This window comes from Phocoena sinus, chromosome 12, assembly GCF_008692025.1.
Source record: "Phocoena sinus isolate mPhoSin1 chromosome 12, mPhoSin1.pri, whole genome shotgun sequence".
Classification (NCBI taxonomy): Eukaryota; Metazoa; Chordata; class Mammalia; order Artiodactyla; family Phocoenidae; genus Phocoena; species Phocoena sinus.
In genome coordinates, this window is record NC_045774.1 from 53,003,636 (window position 1) to 53,029,161 (window position 25,526).

The window sequence follows — 25,526 nt, forward strand, 5'->3', positions numbered from 1 at the left end:
AGAAGGATATTTTACATGGTTTGGCTCACAATTTAAGTGGTTATAAATATATTATATATACACATGGTATAGTGGTATAAATAGATTTATAAATATACATCATTCTCCGCTACACCTCAAATGCCAACGTGTCATCTTTGGGTTTAGCAGAAGAGGAGACAGAATGCGACGCATTCCAGCTTTCTGGTGCACGCTGGCTCTCTCCTCTTGAGTAGCAAATCATCAGAGAAGCCATCACTTCCTGCACTGCTGGACACACTCAATGAGGTAATTGTTGAACAACTCTGCAATGCCCTTTCTTCTTCAATTAAATTAACCATAAAATGTAAAAACACAAATACTGAGGAAAGTCTGAGTTGTACAGAAAAAAAATACAATTGATGTGTTGGGGATAGGAATGTTCATGACCCGCTTTGACCCTAAGACAACGAGAATACCCGTTTTCCGGTTTTTGGTTTTTAAAGTGTGGCCTGAGCCTATCTAACTCAAATCCTTCCTGGTAGAGCACCATGTTTGTGCAATTTTGACATAACGACAAAAAAGACCAACAACAAAAACACCCAGACTCATGCTTCCTCACCTCACCCATACAAAACCTTTACCTGCGCTTTGGGAATGTTTTGCAGTGGTTTTAAACATGGCATTTTGTCTTCACATTTTCAGATAATACTTTGGGTTGCCAAAGTCTCGTGGCCACTCCGAATGGTCACATGACTTTGGGGGTGGGGCAACCCTGTTTTTTGGAGAGGGAGACAGATTAGCAAAGCCTTCTTGTAGCCTTTCTGGTAAATCTGTGATTAGGGGGGAAAATGCTGAACTATCTACAGAAACATACAAGATTCTCTCTTTCTTATTTCTTCTACCAGAGTCATTACTGGGTAATTCTGCACACATACCCCCAAGTTATACAGTGCTGTTCAAATGATACAGTCCCATGAATGAACACATCAGTTGCCTAACTTTGGCCATACCAAAACCTCATTTTCAAACCCTTATTATAGAGGGAGGTCGGCTGATGTAATGTATTTGTTTACTAAATCTTAGGTACTTAAAACAGATGTGCAGAAATTATCTACAAAGAACAGCCACCAGACAAAGATATAACAACTCAAATTACAAGGAATTCTTCCAGTCATTGTAAACTTTTTTTAATTATTGCTTTTTGAGTGATAAATTGTATAATAAATTATGAAGGATTATCATTGAAAAAATAATTATGACTAGGCAATAGTCTTAGCAATGGGAGGGCTATGCAAACATATCCACACAAATATTCAAAATACACAGGTTCAAATATATAGATGGGGGTGTAAATAAGTATATATAATATGTATATATATTGTCTTTCCCTCATTTATGCCCTGAGATTTCAGTAACTTTGGGGATCCTTCTTTAATTCCAGAGAGGTGAGGGGAAACCATCTGCCGTCAGGAGAGCTTTGCAGAACTGGAATTATGTACAAGCATTTGCTACAGGCACCCTGACTCGCCAAGTCATAAGTTAAGAAAAAAGACAAAACACCTTTTGTTTTCTGCAAATCTTAAGGATCCATTGGTTCGACTGTTTCTTGTTTGACCTTTACAGGTCCCAGAGGTAGTGGGTTGCTGTGAGGCAACTTCAGGAGGGACGGGTCTGTTGACTCGTAGAGGCTACACCCCGAGAGCAGTCCATTCCCCATGTTTCTTTGCAAAGACACTTTCAGGCCAGTTTCTTCTTTCTCTTTTCTGACCACGGCCAGAATCTCCTTCTCCACCACAGAGGTCACGTCAACGTTGTCCTCCATGTCCTCCAGCCGGTCGGCATTGTCGCTGATGTCAAACTTCTCGATTTCTTCGTTGATTCTGGTCAGGTCCTCCAGAGGCAGCCCCGTGGCTGGGGCCACAGGACAATACCCCTTCAGGTGGACCTTGAGGCTACAGAGATGGATGTAGCTCTTGTGGCAGTGGGCACACTTGTGGGGCCGCTCCCGGGTGTGTAGGCGCTTGTGGAGTTTCAGGTGCACAAACTGGGTGAACTTGGCGGGGCACACCTTGCACTGGTAAGGTTTCTCTCCGGAGTGGAGTCGCAGGTGGGTCTTGAGATTGCTGGTGCTGCTAAATCGCTTGTGGCAAACCTGCAGCGTGGGGAAGGGGGCAGGGGAGGGAGGTGGGAGACCAGAAGGTTAAGAGCTGCCAAGCGGAGAGGCACGCTGCCCACCCACACCCAGCAACCTGGGAGGTGAAAAAACTCGCAGCAGCGTTAGGCAAATGGAGCGATGGGAACGCACTGCCCATGGGGTGTTGTTTCCCTTCCAGACCACTGTCCAACCACTGGAAGCTGGTGTGTCATCATCTCAGCGCATCAGCAGCCCAAAGAAGGCAGAATTCTTGTGCTGGTTTAAACTATGGGCTATGGGATGATGGGAGGGCGGCTCCTGAGACACTGTCGACAAAGGTCGAAAGTTCAACCCAGAAAACACTGCCCACCTGGCATTCATGTGGCTTCTCTCCCGTGTGTACCAGGTAGTGTTTCTGCAGGTGGGCGAGCTGAGTGAAGCCTTTGTTGCAAGTCTGGCATTTGAAAGGCCGTTCTCCGCTGTGCACTCTGAGGTGGACCTGGGAAGAAGCCACACACGTTAGGTTGGCTGTCACTTGGCTGCAAAAGCGAACATTCCCGTGCAAGGACTCGGGCATCTAGGATGCAAACCTCTTAAGAAAAGCATCAGGGTGAAGTCTTAGAACAAATCAAACCCAGATGTGATTTTCAGAACTCTGTTGTGTTGGAGCTAAAGGAACAAAAGTCATAGGCTAAGCAGGGACTCGAAACTGATGTTCTAGCGCAAATCCCACGTTTTTATCATTCAGAAGACACTCCGGAGAGGGGAAGCAACGCGTCCCAAGCGGCGCAGCCAGAGCAGCAAAGGCAAAGGCAAAAGCAAAGCCGCGTCGACCACGCCCAGCCCAGGTCTCACGCTGTGGAAATGGCAAGTTATAACCTGCGGGAGGTGAACTAAAGACCCACGCGCGTCGTGCACTCCCGGGGACTGACCCCGCGCCATCGGGCGGCCCACGCCAGGCCTACCTTCAGGTTTGAGAGTTGGCCAAAAGTCTTGGCGCAGACGTTGCACTCGTACTTGATCTTGCCGTTCTGCTTCTTCAGGGGGTAGGGGAGCGTCTTGTAGCCAGTCATGTTCCTTTTGTTCTTGATGAGATTCACGGCCTCGTCGCCGCCGCCGCCGGGGGCCGCCGCGGCCGCTGAGGTAGCTTTGGGCTGCACCACGTGCTCGGCCGTGGCGGCGGTGCCGGCCGTCGGGGACCCGCTGGTGGGGCTGCAGGCCTTGTCCTTCAGGCTGGCGGCCGCCCCGGGCAGGGAGAAGGCACTGTGCGGCGCGGGCACCAGCACCTCCCGGGGGTGCTCGGGCTGCAGCAAGCGGCGCGCCCCCTCCGAGGGCAGCGAGCTGGGAAGGGAGGCGGGCGCCAGCATCGGGGGAGGCAGGCCGCCCCCGCCCAGGAGGCCGCCGTACACGGGGTATAGCCTCGGGAAGAGGCCGAAGCTGCTGAGGCCGTTGATGTTGCCCACGGCGCCCAGGCCGTTGCAGTTCATGCCGTAGGGGGGCAGCAGGAACTTGGGGTAGTGCGCGTTGTAGGAAGGGATGAAGGCGGGCGGCAGGTGCGGGGGCGGCGCGTAGCCGGGGTAGGAGCCCAGCCCCTCAGCGGCGGCGGCGGCGTACGGAGCGTTCAAGTAGGCATAAGGGTCCCGGTGCTCCTGGGAGCCGGGGGCCCGCGGCGACACGGTGTTCCCGGGGCTGCTGTGCAGGCTCCGGTCTGGGCTGCTGCGCGCCGAGGGGCTGGGCGTCGTGGAGGACGGGATGGGGGAGTGCGCGATGTAGGGCGGCCGCTCCATCCCGTAGGCCAGGGAAGCTTTCAGAAAGTCTTCCGGTAGAGGGGCCCGGATCGGGTACACCACCCGCGGGTAGAAGGGCATTTCGGGGCTCCCATTTTTCCGAAAGTCATCCGCGTCCTTTTCCGAAGTGAGGGGTGAAATGTCGGAGCGGTATAAGTCCTTCCCTTTGGAGGGGTGGGAGTCCAATTTTAGTATTTCTTTCACGCTGTACTCTCTCTTCGGGACATTCTTTGGGCAAAGTTCATGTTTCTCAGTGCTCTGCTGCTTTGGATGGCTCTGGGTTTGCGCTGAAATAAAGAGAGGGTGATTACTCAGAGGGAGACAGAAAATCGGAGCGACGTTGCCCAAGTTGCGCTCTCCTTGAGCAAACCTGAGCCCCAGCTGCCCCAAGAGGGACACCTGGCATCTCAACGCCCACTCATTCTAGAAGGCTCTCACCACTCCAGTTCCTTCTCAGCAAAAACCAGGTCACTGGTGGCATCGATAAAACGAATAGCACCGTTTGTGTTATTTTGTTTCCAGTGGTAAAAACCTCATGATAGGACAGTCCTGTTCGACCAAGAGTAGGAGCGCCTCCACGCAAATGGCGTGGAAAAATAGCGGGACGGGGTGCCACAGGTTAATAAAAGTCATTCTCACGTTCACGGTTTACCTAAAGGAAATCAGCACACCCTGAGAACTAGATGTGCAAGATTAAGACTCATTTCAAGTAATAAGCAGTCATCAATTTTCGCCTCCATTCTTGTTTAATACGAATTTGATAAAACCCTGTTCAGACTGCCTCTTCCCAAACAGACAGATTAGCAATGTGGCGCCACCCCTTCCCCTCGATTTGCTGACAGCACCAGAATTTCACTGAGGCTCTGGCCTATAACCAGGCTCCCAGTAATGCTGTCCCCTGGAATCACAAGGCGTGACATAGGCATCTCTGCCAAACCACAACTGGCACTTCCTGAGCCAGTTCAATTACTTAGAGCACCAAAGAAAACAGGCAGCAAAGATGAAAGCATGTATTCCAAAAGACGGCATATTATTACTTGGTAAATAGACTGTTTAGGAACAGCAGCAATGAGAGGACAGGCTCTCCAGGCCATCGCCAGCACTGCCCCTCCAAACACACAGAACAAACGATGCCTTCGGGAAGACACCAGCCAGAGCAGGGAAAACCAAACACTCGCTGCTCAGCCTTCCCTGGAAACCAAAAGTAAAATACACGCTGCTTAGTCGGAGCTCTGGTTGTTGGAGGGCAACCCCTCCAGCCTGCACACCTGCCGTAGGCATAGGCATCAGCTGTCGGTGTGTGTAGATGCCAGGAGAGGCAGGGACCTCGTGGCCTTAGCCTCAGAAGAGGACAGGCTTGGGGGACTGGGCTGAAGCCTCTGTAAAAGTATCATTCACTGTCTTTAAAAAAGTCCCTGTTCGATTTAACTGAGGAGGAACTCCAGGCTTGATACCTGATAGGTCTAGAAATGAACTCTGTGGAACTCCAGAGTCTGAATTCTTCAAATCCATTCTCTAGACTGACAAGCTTGAGGGATTCGATTCCAGTTTGAGAGCCCCTCAGAGAATGTTATCTCTGCTGGCTGTTATCAGTTACTCCTGGGTGAGCCAGCAGCCCCAGAATAAACACAGCCCAGACACTATCAGGGAAGATGCTGATGGGGGAAGTGATGGAAAGCTTGTTGAGGGAGAGGGATTTCTGAAGCCACTAAACCAAAATAAATAGCCCCTTATCAGGCCAATATCAGTCTTTCAGTGAGGCTCAGCAGGCAGGAAGTTCAAATTGTCACTTTTGTTTTTTAAAGCTGAAATGGTAAAGGAAGGGAGACAAGTAAGTTGGAGAGCTGATAGGCAAGGCATCTCACACCCACAGGAGGGAATTTTGAGGTGAAAAAGAATGATTTGGAGGCATCCACAGAAAGATGTCACCCTAAAAATAATGAAAATACAGAAGCTTCACCATCATGACTTTCTGCCATTTTTATGTGGCAAGTTACATCTAAGTCTCCTAATTTTCTTCACTGGCTTCAACACTGTCTTGGTTCTAAAATTCAATAAATTAAAGCCATAAGCAAAAAGTTTACATCTGTCCGTAGCACTGTCCCTACTATTTATTTAGCCTGGCGTTCTTACTGAGCACCTCCATAATCCGATTGTTGAACTACCACAAAGCTAACGACTGGGGACTTGCCTGGTGGTCCAGCGGGAAAGACTCCGCCCTCCCAATGCAGAGGGCCCCGGTTCGATCCCTGGTCGGGGAACTAAGATCTCTCACGCACGCCGCAACTAAGAGTCCGCACGCTGCAACTAACACCCGGTGCAGCCAAAATAAAAATTAGTTTAAAAAAGAAACTTAAAAAAGAAGCTAACGATTGGGCCAACAAACCAGAAAGTCGGAATTTATCATTTTCTGTGCAAAATACTGAGCACAGTGTACCTAGCATCCAGTAAATCCATGATATATGCTCGATATCTCTTATGCCTTCATAAAAACACATGTATTTCTCATTACAAAACAATATCCGGAGGGCAACGTCAGCCCCCCTCAGGTGTTCTAAGGTGGCGATCATGGAGTCTATGTGAAAAGGTACATTTAAAAAAACCATCCTTCAGCAGCTGAGTAATCAGTGGAGCTGGTGTCATTTCTGACTCTCCCACTCAGCAGCAGCTTGAGTTAACATGAAAAAGAAAATCAAGATCTGTTTTTGTTCTTAAATCTTAAATGGCTGTAGGCGGACGGAGTCATTTCAAGAGTGAACTGCTTCTGAAGGCTCTGAATGGCTTAATTATGCCGACTCACATTTTCGATCTATAATAAGAAGCCCCAAGACTACAAGAAAGAACCTAGAAGTTCTGCAGTAGGCAAAACAAAGCCTGTTTTCAACTGAAACTGAGAACGCAGATTAACATTTAGAAGTCTATAATCTGGTCAACTGTTTTCTAGATGGGTTAGTTAGATAGATTGAAAAAAACTACCAAAAAAACTTGGGAGGGGTAAGAGTTAAACCTGATAGCTCCTACTCCTTTTCTTTGGTTTTTAAAAAAATGCCTATTTATGATTTCTGGCTACTTATTTTTCTTTACCTCAGTTTTCTTCAAATCTCTTCTCCTCAAAACTCTACCAGTTGAACTATCACTGCCATTTTAAAGCCCTCACGGAGATTCTGACACAAGCCTCTATCGTGCTTGAAGCACGGTACCCGACACAACTCATGTGAGGACGCAATCTACCTATTAGGCCTGATGAAACAGTGGAGATTTTCCTGATCAGCATCTCAGTCATCAGTTACCACACCTAAGACAACTGGTTTCACAAGGCAACTGGAGTCTTGGCTTATTGTCACTGTCTATCGTTAACTCTCATTCTTTACTACGAATACTGGACAATGAATGGGTACCTGAAAATGTTAAACCACCATTTAGAAAAAATTCTGCGTAAACAAAAAGGGATATTTGAGGGAACAAAGGTGTCATTTCGTAGTATGCGTGACAGTTGCTTCTGAACACAAAGAATAAGCGTTTGAATAAATGCAAGGCCTTTTAAGACCTTTCTTTGACTGGCAGGAGGTAAGGGATGTATGTGAAAAAACTTCTTTGTGGTTGGAGCAAAGTCACCACGGCGGGTCATCTCAAATGGAGTTACTGTTCAAAAAAAAAAAAAAAAAATCAAAGTCTTTTTCTGAATCCGTGAATGATGAAGCTCAAGCAAGGAGTGGGAGGAGACCCTCAAGAGGAAGTGACCGGCTATGCTGAGAAAGTCAGGAGGAAGCAGCACATCTTCCTGGGAGATGTCCTGCCGGAATATAAGTTGCCTTTTACCACTGGGCCTGGCACCTACAGGTGGTAAAATAGCTGAAGGGCTCCTGGGATGCTTGGCACTAGTGACATGATGGAGACTCTTGGAAGCGCTAAAGAGAGATAAGGGAAAAGAACCACCACCATTGGCCAGGACCTGATTATACCCACCATACTCAAGCTGTAAGCCAATTTGTTCCAACTATTCTAAGACTTCTTCCTGAAGCTCAAGGTGCACTATATGTGTGTATGTAAGGACCACAAACACAAATTTAAAGATGATCTTATGGTGGAGGTCCTTAAGCTTTTATAGCCCCAGCTTTTCAGAAAACTGTAAATATAGTCTTGGGATCACAGGGAGAGCAAAAGTAAACTAGACAGTGTGGGATGAGCACCAAATAGCTATACAACTGGGTTATACCTGACTAGGATAAATAATTGGTCCTAAAGTTTAAGTCAAATTCTAATTTATGTTAATATTAACATTCATCTCAAAGGACAAAGTGTGAACTAAAACAATTTAGCCTCCAGATAAAGCAAGTGGGACAGCATATGGACTACTGATGAATCTGGTTAAAGGGTCTCTGGGAATTCTTTGTGCTGTTTTTGCAACTTCTCCTTAGGTTGGAAATGAGATCAAAACAAAAGGTCACAAAAATTTCAGCATTTAGAGGCCAAAACTTTTAAACCAGAAGGAGCCGATTTAAAAAACTGCTTTAAAATTTAGCAGTCTGAGAATATACAACCATAGTTACAACAGGTTGGAATTTTATGGTAAATCTTAAATCATTCATAGAGATCACTTGAGAATGACTAAAATGAAGTAGGGTTTTGCAGAGAGGTCATGATAGCCAACTTTAACCAAATAAAAAAGTAAAAGCTTGCAGACCTAAGGAACGGAGAATCTGTTAAGATAAAGTGATAGGTGGTTACTGTAATACTCATCAGGAGATCAGATAATTAGGTTTTTACCATTAGGGAGGAAGCTAAGATATAAAATCTTTAGGGTTATCCATATTCAAATAAGATTTGAAAAATTATAGCTCCGAGTTTTTCCAGAAACCTTTTACGTTTCACGTCAGACCATAACTTGATAACCAAATGTGCATCTCTACAATATTTCAATGTACATGTTAAGCACTGACAAATTACCACAAACAAGGAACTATATACCTTGCATCCTTGGCATGTCAGAACGAATCTCTATTATGTTATAATCCTACCTGCCCCCTTTTGGATAGATTAGCATTGAACATATATTTCTTCCTGTAACTTTCTGAACATTCAAAGTAGCTCTTAGTATTTTTTAAATGATCAAGTTTCATTATAGGAAATAGAGACTAAAAAAAGCTGTTTTCCTGTTCCCAGTCCCTAGTTTAAGCCACCTACTTGGCCCATCAGATGAAGCCATGTAATTAAACAACATGTTATTAGTGCAAAGGGGCAGAACTGACGTTACTGGCCTTTCTAATTTTTTTGTTCTGTCATCCACTTACTGAGATTCATCATTGTCAGCTCTCCAGGATAAGGGTAGTGAAGCCTTTCCGCAAAGTCCCGGCAATACCACACAAGAAGCTCCTGGTTGGCGGGGATGGGCTTAATGGTGTAGAAGTAGATGTTCATGCCATTCTGACAGGCGGCCAGGTTCTGCTCCCGGGCAGAATGTGCCGGGTTCACGTAGCGAAGCCAGTTGCTCTTCTCCTCATTGAAGCCATCGATGAAGTGGTGAAGCTCCCCTCGGGAATAGATCTGCCCAAAAGAGAAGACAGACATGGAAAAGAAAGCCCCAAAGCAACGAGAAGCTTCCCTGGCACCTCTGAGAATAAACCCAGCGAATACCGGGTTTGATTTCTGGTCCCTTATCGCCCGGTTAGAAAAGGAAATCAGTTTAGCCGGAGTTGTCTTGAATCAGCAGAAATAAGGGCAGAAACAGGGAAGGGACACTTTGTCAGTTACCTTTTCCATTTCAGTTTTAGTGTCTTTTCACTTTTGGGGAAAAGTAACAGAAGAGTGAAACACAAGACTTCATTTAAGGAGCTGCCTCAGAAGGACTAAGCAGCCACCGAGTACTGTTTCTGCTACCACAGTGAATGGCGCACAGGCAATGCTACTCAACTTGAGTTCCGATCATGCAGACTTTTAATGCTTTGAGTCACTGGGTATTAGACCAGCCCGACTGAGTACGTCAAACCGAGTCTCTCAACTTTTTCTACGGCCTCTGTACTTGCCGTTTCCTACACCCCCGCCCAAGGCTTAAACTATGCAAACATCCTCCACCCCCAAGCCTCCAAGTCCAGCAGGAACACTTGTTCATATGAATACTTGGAAGCTTGCCTTTTTGGGGAAATGCTGGGTGAGGCCAAGGTGAACTTCACCTGCCATAACAAAGTGAACACTGGGACAGAAGCCAGCATCAGACAGTCTACTGAGAAGTCACTTTTCCTCTTGAAAAACATGTTCGGCCTTGCACTTTTCTTTCAAGGCGGAGGAGGGGAGAGGGAACCCTCTCATCCGTGAGGTGGTTGGGCTAAAACACCACTCACAGAGCCATAAGGTTCGTGTTTTTGGTAAAAGAACAGAAAGAAACCATGTTGTTCTTTAAAGGCAATGCAAAATGAAGAATTCAAAGTCTGCCCTAGAGTAATACTGCTTTTGGTTAACAGATACCCTCAGGCCACTCCGTAAAAAGGTAGAGGTAAGAATAGGAAAAATTAAAGTATACATTCTTACTGAAACTTTATAAACAACTTTATAAACAAACTCCTTGCCCTTCCACAGTAAGTTTCTCTCTTTCCCTCTTTTTAAGATGTACCCAACTCGTCTTCAGACTTAAGAGATCCTTAACACATATATAAGAAATACCTGGTTATCTGCAACTTAGAGGTTCCAAGTCATAGGGCCTGGTTCATGGCAGAAGTTTTGCTCTAACCGGACAGCAGGTTATTGCTTTCTTCTTAGTCACATGCTATGTTAGTCTCTAAAGTGTTTCTGTATTTCGCTCAAATGTTATCAGACAAAAAGGAACTCTGTCCCTTTAACACGGGCAGTAAACACCAGAATCACTTTCTTTTAAGAGTAACTTCCTGTAAATTGTGAAGGGGGAAATACATGTGGCTTCATCAAAGCAGCTTGTGAGAGCTTTTGCGGTGTGTTTTGTTAAGAGAAAATGGAACAAGGCCGGGTGAATTCTGCTATCAAGAGGGGTTTTCAAGTTTGTTTACTCTGATGTGCAAACTTCCAGGAACACGGGGTTCCATCGCTCTTGCACTCTTCGCTGGGCGGAAACTGCTTTCTAAAGCTACGGCTATGTTGATTCCAGTCAGCCTTCCACGGACTACAATTTACTGTATCCTCATTTAAAAACAGAAATGTCGATGCCATGAGGTCACACACACACACACAAGAAAATAAAATAATGATACGTCAGATGAACACTGCTCCCTATCACCCTCACTACGTTTCCATATATTATCAAGAAGATTAAAAACGTGCTGACTCATAGCACAGTTACAAGAAATGTCACTGGTTTCTCAACTTGAACATCCCTTCTCTTCTCTGACTGTGTAATTTGCATGAAACTTTTTCTTTCCTCACAACAGATGTTCATATTCCTGCCAGCAAAATCAGGATGCTTTTAACAACATGTGGGAAGTTATCTCCTACAATATCCTTTGCACGTGAAGGACCGATTTCAATAAATCCTCCCAAGGAAAGCATTTCAGCTACTTAGAGTGAATCTTCAATGAAGCAGGGAACTGGGACAGAGGTAGGAGGTTCTTAAATATTTCTTGTCATTTTTTTTCAAAAGGATCATGAATTAACAAGACTTATGCTGGATTTTCTTAATTCCGACCTTCAACTCCAAAAACTACACATGTCTATGGCTCATTTCTGAGAAGACTTTATTGGCAGTAAAGGGAAAAATGAACTCACTTACATTTTGCCCATTATTAGTCAGATATTAAATATATTTTAAGCATGACTAATTAATTAAATAAAAATTGTGAGCACACAACTCAAGAGTGAAAAATTCTCAGCGATCTCTTTTGTTTGGAAAATAGTAAAATACATTTCTTAAAACACAAAACTTCCCAGATTTAAAAAATCAAAACAAAACAAAAAAAAACTTGTTTCTTAGGAACAGCTTCTGAGTGATCCCCAAATAGAAGTCTTTTATAAATATACTTGTCCAGATGATATAAGCATTCTAGGTAAATCTGGCCAGAGTAAGTATAATACAATTTTTGTTGCTACCATGCAGCTGTTTCTTAAAAGAATTTTAGTAACAGTTTCCCAGTAATCATGTACATTTTATGCAAGTATGTATATTAAAAATTGCTTTTAAATTTAGTAAATGTAGCTTTATTTTCTAATTAAAGGAAACCAAATATCCCAGAGAGATCTATGGGAAAACAGAAAGCAGTCCAATTTTTTCTCTGTTCATCCTAATCCAGGGTCTTTTACTCAAAGATTCCATCTAATTAGTTCACCTGTGAGGTCCTTTTTTATTTTTTTAATTAATTAATTAATTAATTTTTAATTTTTGGCTGTGTTGGGTTTTCCTTGCTGTGTGCGCTTTCTCTAGTTGCAGCGAGTGGGGGCTACTCTTCGTTGCGTGTGCGGGATTCTCATTGCAGTGGCTTCTCTCTCTCCTTTTTTTTTTTTTTTTTTTTATGATACGCGGGCCTCTCACTGTTGTGGCCTCTCCCGTTGTGGAGCACATGCTCGGGGCACGAACCCGGGTCCCCTGCAACGGCAGGAGGACTCTCAACCACTGCGCCACCAGGGAAGTCCTGTGAGATCCTTTCTAACTGTGATATTCCAAAGGAAATTGGATTGGCCAGACTCTTTGGATGTTAAAGGAAAGTTCATCATCCCGAATGATTATAAGCATTTCCCTTACGCTATGGGAGTAACTTATGTACTGTCAAACCCAAAAGTTTCATGGTACATGTGCGTTGAAACAGGACGAGTCTTGTGGTCCATCTCCATTCCCCTAGTACCATCTTCTACCCATCCTTCCTTAAAGGCATTTATTTATTTATTTATTTATTTACATTGATTGATTGATTGATTGATTGCGATACGCGGCCTGTCACTGTTGTGGCCTCTCCCATTGCGGAGCACAGGCTCCAGACGCGCGGGCTAAGCGGCCATGTCTCACGGGCCCAGCCACTCCGCGGCATGTGGGATCTTCCCGGACCGGGGCACGAACCCGTGTCCCCTGCATCGGCAGGCGGACTCTCAACCACGGCGCCACCAGGGAAGCCCAAAGGCATTTATTTTTGAGGCAATTCATTTATGATTACTTGTCCATTCAATTAAAGTTAAGTCAGCAAGAAATCAACAAGGGGTGAAATCTAAGGCTTGGTGACTCATTACTACTTCCTTGCACAGAAATGCAAATGAACTTACCCTTGAAGCAAGCAGCAAACTGTTTCCTTTTATCACAAAGCTCTAATGAATTGCAAAAATTAAGATTCACATATAGACCAACTCTCCATCCCTAACCACCTACAGGCTGTGTTTCCCAGGCCAAACATTTAACCAGGTTCATCACGATTGCTTAGAATTCCCTATGTCTGTGGGGACCCTGAATACTTGTGGGGAGCCCCAGGACAGGTTGAAAATGGAAGTGACCCAGTAATTTTAGCTTCATTTTTTTCCCCTAATACTTAATGAGTCTGGAAAAATTTCCCTACTTACCCGCCAAAAATATTTCCTGTTGGCATTCTTGGGAACTGTATCATTGGTGTAGATTTCACCTATTAGAGGTCCAAAACGTGTCCCCTTTGGTATGTATTCTTTACTCACCACTCCAATAACCTAAAGGGGGTAAAACATATGAAACAATGAGTTCAGCTGTAAAATATTAATCAATCTTTTCATTTCAATGAATTGAATTGTCAAATGGTAATATAACCAACAGTGATGAAACTGTACTATGGAGAGCAGACATTAATGGTGCCTACCTAATTAACAACGAGCTTGACTTTTGGGGAAGACCATCTTTTAAACTCGCAGATCATAAGCAAATACACAACCAAGTATAAAACAGTCTAATTCTCCGGTGACTGAGGGTCCTCTATTTTTTATTAATACTTTTTATGCGAGAACAGAGAGGGTAACCATTCCATATTAGAACAAGTTTCAGATACTGAAGAACTAGACAGTCAAGTTTAGCCCACTTCAGCCGGCTCCTAGTTTCCTATTTCTTCTTCTCCCTCAAGCCATAAACACAGTGTGCTTAAGGGGAATAAAATAGTTTTAACCTCAGAAACCAAAATAATGTTCTTTGGTTGTTCCACAAAAGCCTAAGGAACCAGAAACAAAACGTATTATATATTTTTTCATTCCAGATGAGGGGTTTTTTTTTTCTTCTTATAACTTGTAAGTTCTCTTTAATAGAAGGGAATTCTTTCAAGTAACTTTGTTCTTCTCTAGCATCTTCTGCTCAACAGTGGTCAAAAGTCTTCCTTTGAAGTGGAATTTATACCGAGGAGAGCTGTGGGTTCTAAGATCTGAGGAAATGACCTTCTCAGACTTGGATGTATCACACATTTTGACTTTGTAGGGCCTTGCTAAAAGAAGCATGTTAAATATACCAGTTCCTCCTGGGTCGTAAATTTCTCTGGGGGGGGGGGGGGGTTGGAAAAAAAGTCACCAACCAGGAATCAGGAAGCAATTCATTACTATTCAAAAGAACTCCTTCTCCTCTGTAATAGTCCCTTATGGCATTTTGCAGTACATTTTGTTTTGGTTTTTATTCACTCACTCTCCTCTCTTCATTTTCTTTTTGCTCCAAACAGCCTACAAATCACTTACTGAATACCTTACTGATATGGACCAAGAAGGGAGGTAAAACATATTTATTTCCAGTTTTTATTATCCCTGGTGGCTCCTTTATAATTGTGTACCTGAAATGGTAGGCCCCAATACATGAAGCAATAAATGTCTGCAGTGGAATCTAAGGTTCTGGTTATGATATACACCGACACCTCACTAATTTCATCAATAATTTGTCTCTGTTTAAATGAATATGGAATAAGCATACCTACATGCTTGTGACAGACCAGGCTTTCTCATGTACGTGACTTAAAGAATTAATGTTTAAAAAAATTTAGTATTCAATATACAAGCCAATGGAGCATACCCAGACTGGAAAGACAGAAAAAAAAGAAAATTTCCTATATCTAACACAAGTTGAAACAAGGTTGGTGAGCTAGTGTTATTTTTGGCCCGTTATGAATTTCTGGCAAGAGCTGAAAAAAGCAGATGTTCATTTCATCCTCCTCTACCTCATTTACATCTATCTGCCCTTTCCATAACAGCTCATCATTATTGGTATATGTTGGCAGTATAACTCTGGGGGCCGGGAGTACTTCAGAACAGTCTTGAGATAAAAATACATCCTAAAGCTTAAGTAGACTTACTTATTCAGCGGCTCATTGTTTATGATATATTATTGAAAATAATGAATTTGAAAAACGCATGGAATTGGCTGCTATGACACAGATCATTTGGCATTCATATCTGAATGATTATTCCATAATATTAAAATGACGAACAGGAAAAACAAATAATGTCATTTGTTGGTGAGCCAATAATTAGCGGTTGATATTTTCAACATATCCACTTCAAAGCAGTAATTTTAAAAAAGGTACTCAACTGGTTTATCAACCTTGTTTTAAATTATAGTCTCTCGCAGACAGTGTCTGGGGGGTCAGAGCTTGATTACCAACAAGTAGCATGACATTGAGGCCAGGGTTTTTCTTCTGAATTGCCATTCTTTTAACCAACGGGCTTTGTGGTATTCAGCTATCAATCTTACACTAAGAAACATACACCATTTTCTTATGGTCCAGAAGAAGTCAACTAGCATTTTGTTCCCACAAAGGACTCTGAAGTAGACATAAGCCACCTGACACCTTTGAGCACAGCTATAGGCAAGTCACTGGGGAAGCTGTGTGACAGCACTGGAAGTAGCTCTTGTCATCGATAACCTTACAAATGAAACTCAGCAGGCCAGACAGGAGAATAATCTGTTAGGAAAGGGAGGTCTGTGAAAATCCTCAAGTCCCAAACAAATAAAAAACAGCCTCAATATTAGATTATCTTTGCAAGTGAGACAGAACCCTAGTATTTTAAGCTGTATGATGCACAGAGCTTTGGGTACATATAAACTCACACATATGAATAAACAGAGACACAAAATCACAGAATTTCAAGGTTGGAAGGAACGGTGTAGCTTATATACCATCTCTATCCGTTCCCAGTCCAGCACCCTATCTCACAATCAGCACCTTCACCTCAAATCCATGTCTGAGACATTATTCAAAGAGCACATAAGAGCTGCAACTCTAAGATTCCAGTGCTCAGCCAGGTAACCGGCGTGGGGATCGGAACCAGGGTAGTTTTTCGTGGGAAGTGGGAGACCAAGTCATACTTCTCCCTCTGGCCCTGGAAAGATCCAGATGTGAATCTTAGCCAACAAAGTTCTATCCTTGGAGCTAGCCTATGATACAGGGGAGCCTGGTATGTGCCCTGAATTTCCCAGAGCTAAAAAGACTAAGAGTGTGGTCACCTAGTTCAGGAAGGAAACTTCACTGGAACTGACCAGGGTCCTAAAGCATCCCTGCTGGGCACGGATTGCTGCGTGCCTCCCATAAACCCACCAGCGAGAGGACACTGGCCTCAACACTTCCCCGCCTGCCCGCTCTTCCCCACTGTGTGCTATGTGTGGGGCTGACCCCTTCAGATCTGTCAGCGGCCTGTTACAGAACATACCCTGGAGTCCAAGGCTTGCAGACAAAAAACAGGGCTTGTTTTCCATTTTACAAAATGAAGATGTCACAACTTAGTATAGGTGGACTGGGGGTGCTGAATGAAAGTCTGATAGTAAGGAGAACAAATTTGCTTTTTTTTTTTTTTGAAAGCAAATTCCCTCTTTAGAATATATGAATACACATGCATCGCAGTGAGTTTCAAGCAGAAACATCATTCAGATCTAAATGTGGTATAAGCATCCTCACCCCAAATTATATTAAAATCATTTAAATTACTAGCTACCTCTTCCCCTCTCCCTCCATAAAAATGACTCATTCGATTAAAATTCTATTTTGAATACAAGGATAGTTGCATTGAGATGACTAGAGCTCATCTCAGTGGACGAGTGGGTATATACTCACTGGATCAAGACTTCAGCCTGTACTTCACCCCATTTTTAAAAAAACGGGGTGGAGTGGATAACAATGTTTTTGGAAAGTTTCCTTCTTAATTATCTTCATATTAAAGGAAATGTGGCAATGCCTGGGTACATGGTCTCCACAATAAAAGGCAGTATGAAGAGGGAATTGCACTTATGGCAAGATGCTTTTTAGAGATGGCTTAATAATGGACTTCAATCAAAATGGCCACTGAGTCCCCATCTTCGGCCTGATGTTTCACTGCCACACAACTCTGGAGGTCAGGCTCGGAGCCACAGAGCCTCTGAATTCAACTCAAGCAACCTCAGTACAGGCTACTGCTTCCAGAACAGAAGTGTTTAAATCGATCTTTCTGTATTCAAGTATTCACAGAAGATTATTTCAGGAGGTCAAGGGGAAAATCCCCCTAAAAGAATAACCCAGCAGTTTAAAAAGTTTTACAAGTTTTTTGAATAGTATGTCTATATTTGGTTTGAGTTCTGGAAATAGGAAGTAAGAACAGCCTCATTAAAGGTGCAGAATGATTCTAAACCCAATCTAAAAATGAGGGTCAAGATCAGAAATATGGTTTGTATGTTTTGTTTTTAAACCAAAAAAAAAAAAAAGGTGCTGACACATAGCACAAATTCATAATGAAAAATGGTCTTGCTAAAAAAAAAATCCCCAGGATGTCAGAACATCAGTACATAATGTAACGTCTTCCGCTACTTAAATGAAAACATTTAAAGAAGGGCAAGATAAAGCAGTCAGATGAAAACTACACGTACAAAGGCTTTTTTCCTCTTTCCACGGCTTGTGGGACTGAAAGAACTAACTGAATAATGATAATGTAAACATTTCACCCATCCTGAAGAGAACTGGTGTGCAGCTCTCATACTCTCAATGGCTCAATTCTACGGTTCTCTTTCACCACCTGGAGGGAGCTCTCCTTCCCCAAAGTGCAAAAAGGAAGGAGGGAGAAACTGAATAACAGGTACACATTTCCAGAGAGAGCTTAAGACAGCATTACATTTAAGTTGGTCTCCTGGTCGCTTTTATGATGAGGGACTACAGATATACTGCTCTCTTCAAGCATTTCTAGGGGAAAATAGAATAAGAGAAACCTCATCTCTTTTTAGGTTCGTTTTGAAGGACCCTCCTTAGGAATACAGGCACTGTTTGCTTTCTGGGTGCTGAATTTATGAAATATGGAGTTACACATTCAGAGAAAAAAACACCAAACAAGCTTAATAAATGATCGTCCTGAAGTTATGTTAAGACGATAAATAAAACCACAGTGACACCAAGAGGGGCCAGTGTAGCACAATCAAGTAGCACTGGTTGGGGAAGTCTGAAGCACTTTGCTCCAAGTCCTGGCTCTGGCTCTAAGTATATACCTTAAGTAAGTGACTATCTTTCTGAACCTTGGACTAAGGGCATTATTCTATTTAGCTATGATTTTACATAGAATGATGAAAATTGAAAAACTTAAGCTAAGAGCTAAACTGAGGATAAGAACACTACAGAACTAAAGGGCAAGGAAGACCCACAGAATAGAGGTCTTGATTTCAATCCCAAGGGGCTGGATGGGGCAACACAGCACAATAGAAACCTGGGAACTGATCAATATTTGGTCAAATATGATATGGGAAAAAATGCTACACCTTATAAAGCCACAGCCAAACCTTAAATACCCAAACAAATCCTACACTGATTCCATGGGCCACATACTAAGAGACCTTCTATAGAAAAGGGTGTTACTTTCAGAAAGAGGTATAATTAAGGCCGATCTCTGGCGTGAAATTTTTGGTAATGTTCACATAAAAATACAATTTAAATTTTGCTTTCTACCAAATCAGCCTCCTCTCTCCCAGCAGGAAAAAAGAAAAAAAAAAAAAAAAAAAAGTTGAGCTTTAATGAAACCCAAAGCAGAGTTGTTCTATTTAATTTTAGACAGCTGTGTCACCCCCCTCACCAAAAACACTGAACTCAGGTACACAAACAGGAAAGAGACAAAGTATTTCCCAAACCGGCTCTCAACTCCTTCAAATGCTGTTCCTTAGGGAAGGAGGAAAGTGATTTGACATGGTTGTAATGAATAGTCCCAGTATAGAATTCTGGGCTCCTGCAGCAAATGACCCCCTTTTCACGACTTTCTGAAGGCAGTGATAGGACGGACAGTGACCTATGGGAATGGCTGTGATGGCAGGGCTGTGGACGGGTGGATTCCTCCAGCTCAGCCCGGCAGGCAGTAGACCAATGAAAGCAGCTGCAGTAGCTGAATTCTCAAAACAAGAGGTGGTTCTGCAAGTTATTTCACAGCCAAACATCACGCCTAGATACAAGCATTATAGAAAAGGGTAAACACAAATCCTTTGCTCATTCCAAGTTTGGGTTTTCAGCCCCTTTGAAACAACAAAGGGTGTACCCACTTCAGAGGCCAAGAAGAAATTGGCCTGCCAGCCCGGTCAGAGCAAAGGAGCTGCCGCAGATACACAGGGGTTAGCTCTGAAGTCACCCGGACAGAGGGCGCTTTTACATGAAACTCTTCTCCGTTTATACCATCACTTCAGTTCATAAACACGTCAAGGTTTTGAGAATAATTTTAGAAACCCAGCTAATAAAACTGGCTCGTTGAAAAAGTAAATAAATAAAGCCATCTCATGACCAAAAAGAGACAAAAGAAACATGTCAAACATTTTTTCTAAGAAAAAGTTTCTCTCCCTCAAAAGCTAGTATACTGGGGGACGAGTTCTCAAAGCTGCTGATGATTTCACCCACCCCATGCTGCAAGTCGGCTTTTCCACGACATGTCAACTTGCCAAAAGCTTTCACTGTTTACTAATTCTTATGGAACGGTGGAGAGCTGGAGGAATAAGAAGGGATGGACTTAGGGCAAGAGAAAACAATGAAAGAAGTGAATTAAGTGATCAGTTATTTACTGATACTTACAGATTCTCACAGACATAGGAGGCCTCAAGGGCAAGTAGGGAGATTTGGCGTCAGGTGCCAATCTTCTTCAGCAAGAAACCAGAGGCTTACCTCTTTGCTGTTTGTGGCATATTTGAAAAGCAGATTCCTCGGTAAGGATGCCTCTGCCTGAACCGAAGTGCCTCCTTCCGTGCCAGAATCCCAGGGGTGGTCGTTCACAATGTATGTACACTTCTCCTCAAACTCAGCCTCTGTCCACAGAGTCATGTCCGCGTCCTCCATGTCCATTTTCATGGTCCCCTCAGTCCCCTCTGCCAACCCTGGAACCTTCACAGCACTGGAGTTACACTTTGGGGCAGCCTGGAAGAGAAAGGAAAGGCCTTTAATCCCCATTGTCCTGTGGCTCCTCCGAGAGAGGCTATGACTAATACAGTCGTCTGAAGACTTTAAAAGCAGATGCAGAGTGCTTGGTACAGTTGAGTAAGAGCCAGAAAGCCGTATAAAGATTGCCTTGGAGAAGCAAGGTTTTAAAATGTTATCCTCAGTGAAAAATAAAAATAAAAAAGTGTGGCAACCACATTGGGGGACAAAGTGAAAAAAAGAAAAAAGGAAAAGAAACACCTCCAATCCCTGGCTTTACCTCTCACGGCAGAAAAACGTTGAGGCGCCTAGTCCTCTGTCCCAGGACGCCTGGGGTCATGGCCGCCAGACCCTCAGCGCTGTGGAAAAGCTGCCTCAGAAAAGTGTCACAAACAAGGAGAGGAAGAGGAAGGAGCTCTGTCTGCCTCTGAATGAAGCTAAAAATGGAAAGCGCGTGTGGTGCAGGAGCGGAACCCAGCCTGCCTTTTCCAAATGGGGAAGACTGAACTTTCCCACCAGCTCCCAACTCAAAACAACTTTCAAAACAACTCGCTCCCCCCCCTCTGCAGCGCGATCTCTTTCATCCTCTCACAGGGAAGGCCGAAAAGGGCTGCATCCTGCCAGCATCACTGAGCTGCAGCTTTTCCGAGATCGTTTGGACCATAGGAAAAGAGAAGGAAAGATGGGGGCGGAAGGGGGGGCAACTCCCCGCAGTTTCTTTTGACTGTGGGCATCTCACGCCAAATTGAAAAAGTAAAAACAAAACATAAAACTGTTCAATAGAACTCCCTGGAGATAATTCCTTTAGGAGCCCTCTGCTACAAATAGCACTTTCCATTTAAATGTGAAAGTGTACGAATTCCCAGAAGTCACTGATGGGCTACAGTTACTGTAACTAAAGTTATAACAAATATAGAAGACTCAGAAGACAAGCTTTGCTTCCACTTACAAACTGATAAGGGTATTCCCGCAAATCCCCCCTCACACGCAGGAAAAGTGCTTTCCAAAGAGAGAGAGAGAAAAAAAAGGTAAACAACGTCTGCAGTGTTTTCGCATACAGACGGGTTGGGGAAGTAGGAACGTGGGTATCATTTCCATGTAAGAACATGTCCTTGTTAGAATGTAAACATAACACTGTACAAGTCCTTCAGGGTGGCTTTTCCATTCTTTTATTTCTTCCCTAAATATGATGCTCTTTACAAAAAAAAAAAAAAGTCGGATGCGAAGTTGTCTTTCCCTCAGCCACGATTTAAACAAACGTGCTTATTTCTACGTAGTTGCAACATGTACAGTCACGATGCCAAATAAGTGTTAAAATAAAACCAAAATTTAAACTTAAGCCAACGCGGAATATTTACTTTGTTGGACGGGTGTGGGCGGGAGCCACTACCGAAATTTCAATGAACTGACAATTATGCCTAGAACTGAAAGGGTTAATGATTCATAAGGAAAAAGTCTTATAAATGTTTGACAGTTCTAAGCGCCCTAAAGCAGAAGCCCTTCTGGTTTCTACTACGACTACGTTAGCCAAGAGAGAAAAAAAAAAAAAAGTTTTCAGATCAATTTCAGAATGAAAAACAAGATCAAGTTCCTTACCAAGGTCGTACCCACACGTTTTTCCAAGCAAATATCCAACATCTGAGATAAATGTCGCTCATGCCTACACAGTCCGCATGTGCTCCGCGTCCCCTCCCGGCCGAGGGCTGGCGCGCACCGACCGCGGCGGTGCCCCTCTCCTCCGGCGGCTGGCGCCCGTGTCCCGAATCCCGGCGCGGACAGGTGCCTCGCTGCCCGCTGCCCTGCCTCTCCGCAACACTGGAGGGCCGAGTGTCACGGCAGCACGCTCAGTCTGTGTTAACCCGGCCGGCGGCTCGGCCCTTTCCCCCTCCCTGCCGCAGATTTCCCATTCGTGATTCACTCCTACCAGCCGCCTGAAGTGGGGGCGTGGCCACACCTGGCCGAGCCGTGCAGAGCTCACCCCAGGGCTTTCCTCCAGCCCGCGAGCGCCCAGAGCTTCCTCCCTCCGTATCTGAATTTCAACATTTACTCGGAATCTTCTGACTTCCCTTTGAGGGCACTTAACCTCAGCGTTTACTCGGGCTGTATTGTATTCTAAAGACTCCAGACCGCCCTCCTTCCTGCTGCGGCTTTATAAGGGGGTGCACATTCCTTAAATTCAGGGAAACCTAAAAATGACCTAAAATCGTTTGAGTTCCTCGGCTCAGATCCAGTTACAGAACATACAAAACTTACTTGAAAAGATCACGTGAAAAGAGCAATTATTTTTGCATGGAATGGAATAAGATGTAGCTGTCTAGTCCTCAAGCTACTGCCTGTGAAATACACGTTTTCTCCCCGCAAACTTGAAAGCTTCCATTTCTCCTGCTAACTAAAGGGAACTCATCTTTGGTAGAACTGACTTCCCTCTTTCAATTATTTAGTAAATAGGGAAATAGGAAAAAGGTATAATCCTACAGATTAAAATTTCTTTGCCTTTTCTCTCCTCCTCAAAGCCCACAGGCAGACTTCCGAGGAGTGTGTTTGCAAAGTGTAGAGCATTAATCGTTTCCTAGTTAAAGGGAATGTGGAACTGATCGCTGCAAGTGGAAGGCAGACGAAGGCAGTAATTAGTGGCGCTCTACGCTGGGAGCCCTGCCCGGCTTTTCCTCCAGCCCCAGTCAGCCCTCTGTTGAAGGAAGGACATCCTGTGATGATGGCATACAATGTCCTGTTTGTTTATTATTAAGAGCGTGGACCTTGCATTCCTGCTTCTCATTACAAAACAAACCAGATGCTTTACTTCCTTCAATGGTCTTGTGCCTTCAGCAAGGAATCGTCTAATTCAGAGAAACAATGATGCAAAGGGTCCATTTAGAGCAGACACCCCATTACAAGGACTGTTTAGGTCACTGTAACACAAGTCTCCCACTATTCCTGCTTGCCTTCTATACATGGTGGTTTTTAAAATCATCTCTCTCCTTCAACCTTAGGCTGCAATGTTTTCTCTAACATTTTAAATACACGTGTGCCTACACACTCACATCCCGACAGACGTGCACACCCCGACGTACACACACCCAGTCCCCACCTAATGATACCAACTTAGTCATACAGTGAAGTGGACATGTATTTGTTTATAGGAAGAAACAAAACAAAGCAAAAAAAAAGCCCAACTCGATCATAAAAATATGTCTGTTTATCTTCAAAATTTCTTTTCTCTCTTTTAGGAAACTTTTCTAGAATTTTTTTTTTGGGGGGGTAGGTGGGAAGTAAAAGATTACTTGCCAGGAAATGGTATTTATGTCTAAAGTCCTTCCTCAATCTCTGTAGTACAGAACAATTAAATTCCCACTAGGGGACATAAGTAACACACTCCCCGCTCACTGCCTGGTGACCTGTGGTTACATGTTATGCCAGAGGGGACGCTAGCACCTAGAGGAAACAGGACTTTGAGTTGGTAGATGTGCTAGGGGTATAAAACTGAATGAACAATTCCTTAAAGTGTTCTCAGAAAGCTCCAAGATGATAATTAAACAAGAGAAATCCAGGCTTCTGGAGAGGACTTATTAACCGATGCTGAGTCAGCACCACAATGGACAAAAAAACAATGTAGTCATACTGAAGGCTGGCCTGCTGTTCAAACAGTCTCGCCTGCAGATGTTAAAGAGTATTTCACTTCCCTTTTAGAATCAAACGCTGTTCTTAGGCCACATACACCCTGCAAGCGCTGGTGAGTCAACCGCGGTGGAGTAAGGGAAGGGGCCAAAAGTTGGAGAGTGAGGTGGGAAGAGGCTATTTTAAACCAAATATTTATTTTAATGACTGGAAGATGCCAGTGAATCAGCTCTCTGTTAATTGATATCAGCCTGCACTCACCTTCAGCGGTGGTGAAATGGGCTTGAGTCTAAGGAGGATGCAAACTTCAAATACCAGTGTGGGACTTAGCCAGGCAACCCTAAAATTAGTTCCAGGTGCTCCAGCTGAGCTGGAGAAGGCCAGGAGTGGAGCTTTAAGGAAAAAAGACACCCAGAGAACTGGACTAGGAGATCCTTCCGATAATACCAAAAGCACCAAACCCAGCCATTTTTATTGCAATCATAGCAGTCAAGGGTAGGCCGTAATATAATTTAACGTGAAAGCTGCAAAAAAAGGAGAAGGAATAAAGGAAGCAGGCCCCATCGTAAGGAAAAGCATGTTCATACAGTCATATCTAGGTGTGTCCAGCACAAAAGTGTTAAGGGGGAAGAAGAAGGGGTCTTCCAAACTTCACTCCCCGCTTCTAGACGGCCAGAGCTTGGCATTTAGAATGCTGACAAGCAGGCAGATGTCAGTACTGGTACAGCTGTGCAGAGAGAACTAGCTGAGGCTGCCACTGTCTGGAATCTTAAGTCTCAAAATGCTTGTTTCTAAGTAGTACCTTGGTGCCTTTTTAGTCACTGTATTTTATTTCCTTCCCTGTTAGAACACACACACACACACACAAAAAGCCAACCTCAGTTACCTTTTTTTTTTTTTTTTTTCAGCACACGGGCCTCTCACTGCTGTAGCCTCTGCTGTCGCGGAGCACAGGCTCCGGACGCGTAGGCTCAGCGGCCATGGCTCACGGGCCCAGCCGCTCCGCGGCATGTGGGATCTTCCCGGACCGGGGCACGAACCCGTGTCCCCTACATCGGCAGGCGGACTCTCAACCACTGCACCACCAGGGAAGCCCATCAGTTACCTTTTTAAATCAGCACTTCTTAGGCAGAGTTCTCTCCTTAGAAGTGTTCACAATGGCAGCAAATCATGAATGATCCCAACAGCTCAGCTCTCAGAAACTCCCATCTATTCCCTTTTATGGTGTCGTCACAACGGCTCGACAGGCCTATAATACTCAGTCTCAGCTACTGGGCCGGCCCAGTCCTCGGTGGCCCGGGAGTTGCAATGTAGGTGGTCAGATAAGTGTGGGCAAAGACTACTGCAGAACGAAGGGAAATTGAGTACAAAATCTGGAGACCTAACTCAGGAAAAAAAAGAAAAATTTTTTTCCTGAGGAAAGTAAAAAATGGGATGAAATGTGCCTAGGATGAAACGTGTTTTCATTTTCTAATTCAACTCCAGACAAGGTCAATGACGGACTAACCACATCAAGAGAACACCCCACCCTCCTCTCCCCACTCCCCACCCTCACCCCAACACCCACTTCCCACTTCCTGTAAGTCAGGCATCTTCATGCTGGTAAACATTTGGGGACCAACTGCAAGCCTGAGCTCTAAAAGAGGGGCACTGCGGCTTTGAAGCCCTCCCACGTCTCAAAGCCATGCTGAGCACTAGAGGGGCACTTGGTTTTTACACTTTAACAGCCTTTTCAACTCAAATCACTCGGTGTGCTGG

General features: G+C 44.1%; 1 protein-coding gene across 1 annotated transcript; it reads right to left on the reverse strand.

Annotated features, from left to right (window-relative positions):
• Positions 1-1,132: 1,132 nt before the first annotated feature.
• PRDM1 (PR/SET domain 1) lies at positions 1,133-22,057 on the reverse strand. The gene is made up of 7 exons (XM_032651690.1): positions 21,750-22,057; positions 19,905-20,153; positions 13,384-13,503; positions 9,174-9,426; positions 3,061-4,169; positions 2,466-2,594; positions 1,133-2,113 (listed from the first exon to the last, which is right to left on the reverse strand). Exons 1-7 carry the CDS (start codon positions 21,789-21,791, stop codon positions 1,541-1,543), a joined length of 2,475 nt encoding a protein of 824 aa, XP_032507581.1. The 5' UTR covers positions 21,792-22,057; the 3' UTR covers positions 1,133-1,540.
• Positions 22,058-25,526: the final 3,469 nt, after the last annotated feature.

Coding starts and splice junctions, on each gene's coding strand:
- PRDM1 (XM_032651690.1), bottom strand. CDS start 21,791: ATGTTGGATATTTGCTTGGAAAAACGTGTGGGTACGACCTTG. Junction 20,154..21,749: donor AACGTGTGGGTACGACCTTG/GTAAGGAACTTG, acceptor TTTCTCTTCCAG/GCTGCCCCAAAGTGTAACTC. Junction 9,427..13,383: donor ACAGGAAATATTTTTGGCGG/GTAAGTAGGGAA, acceptor TCTTTTGGGCAG/ATCTATTCCCGAGGGGAGCT.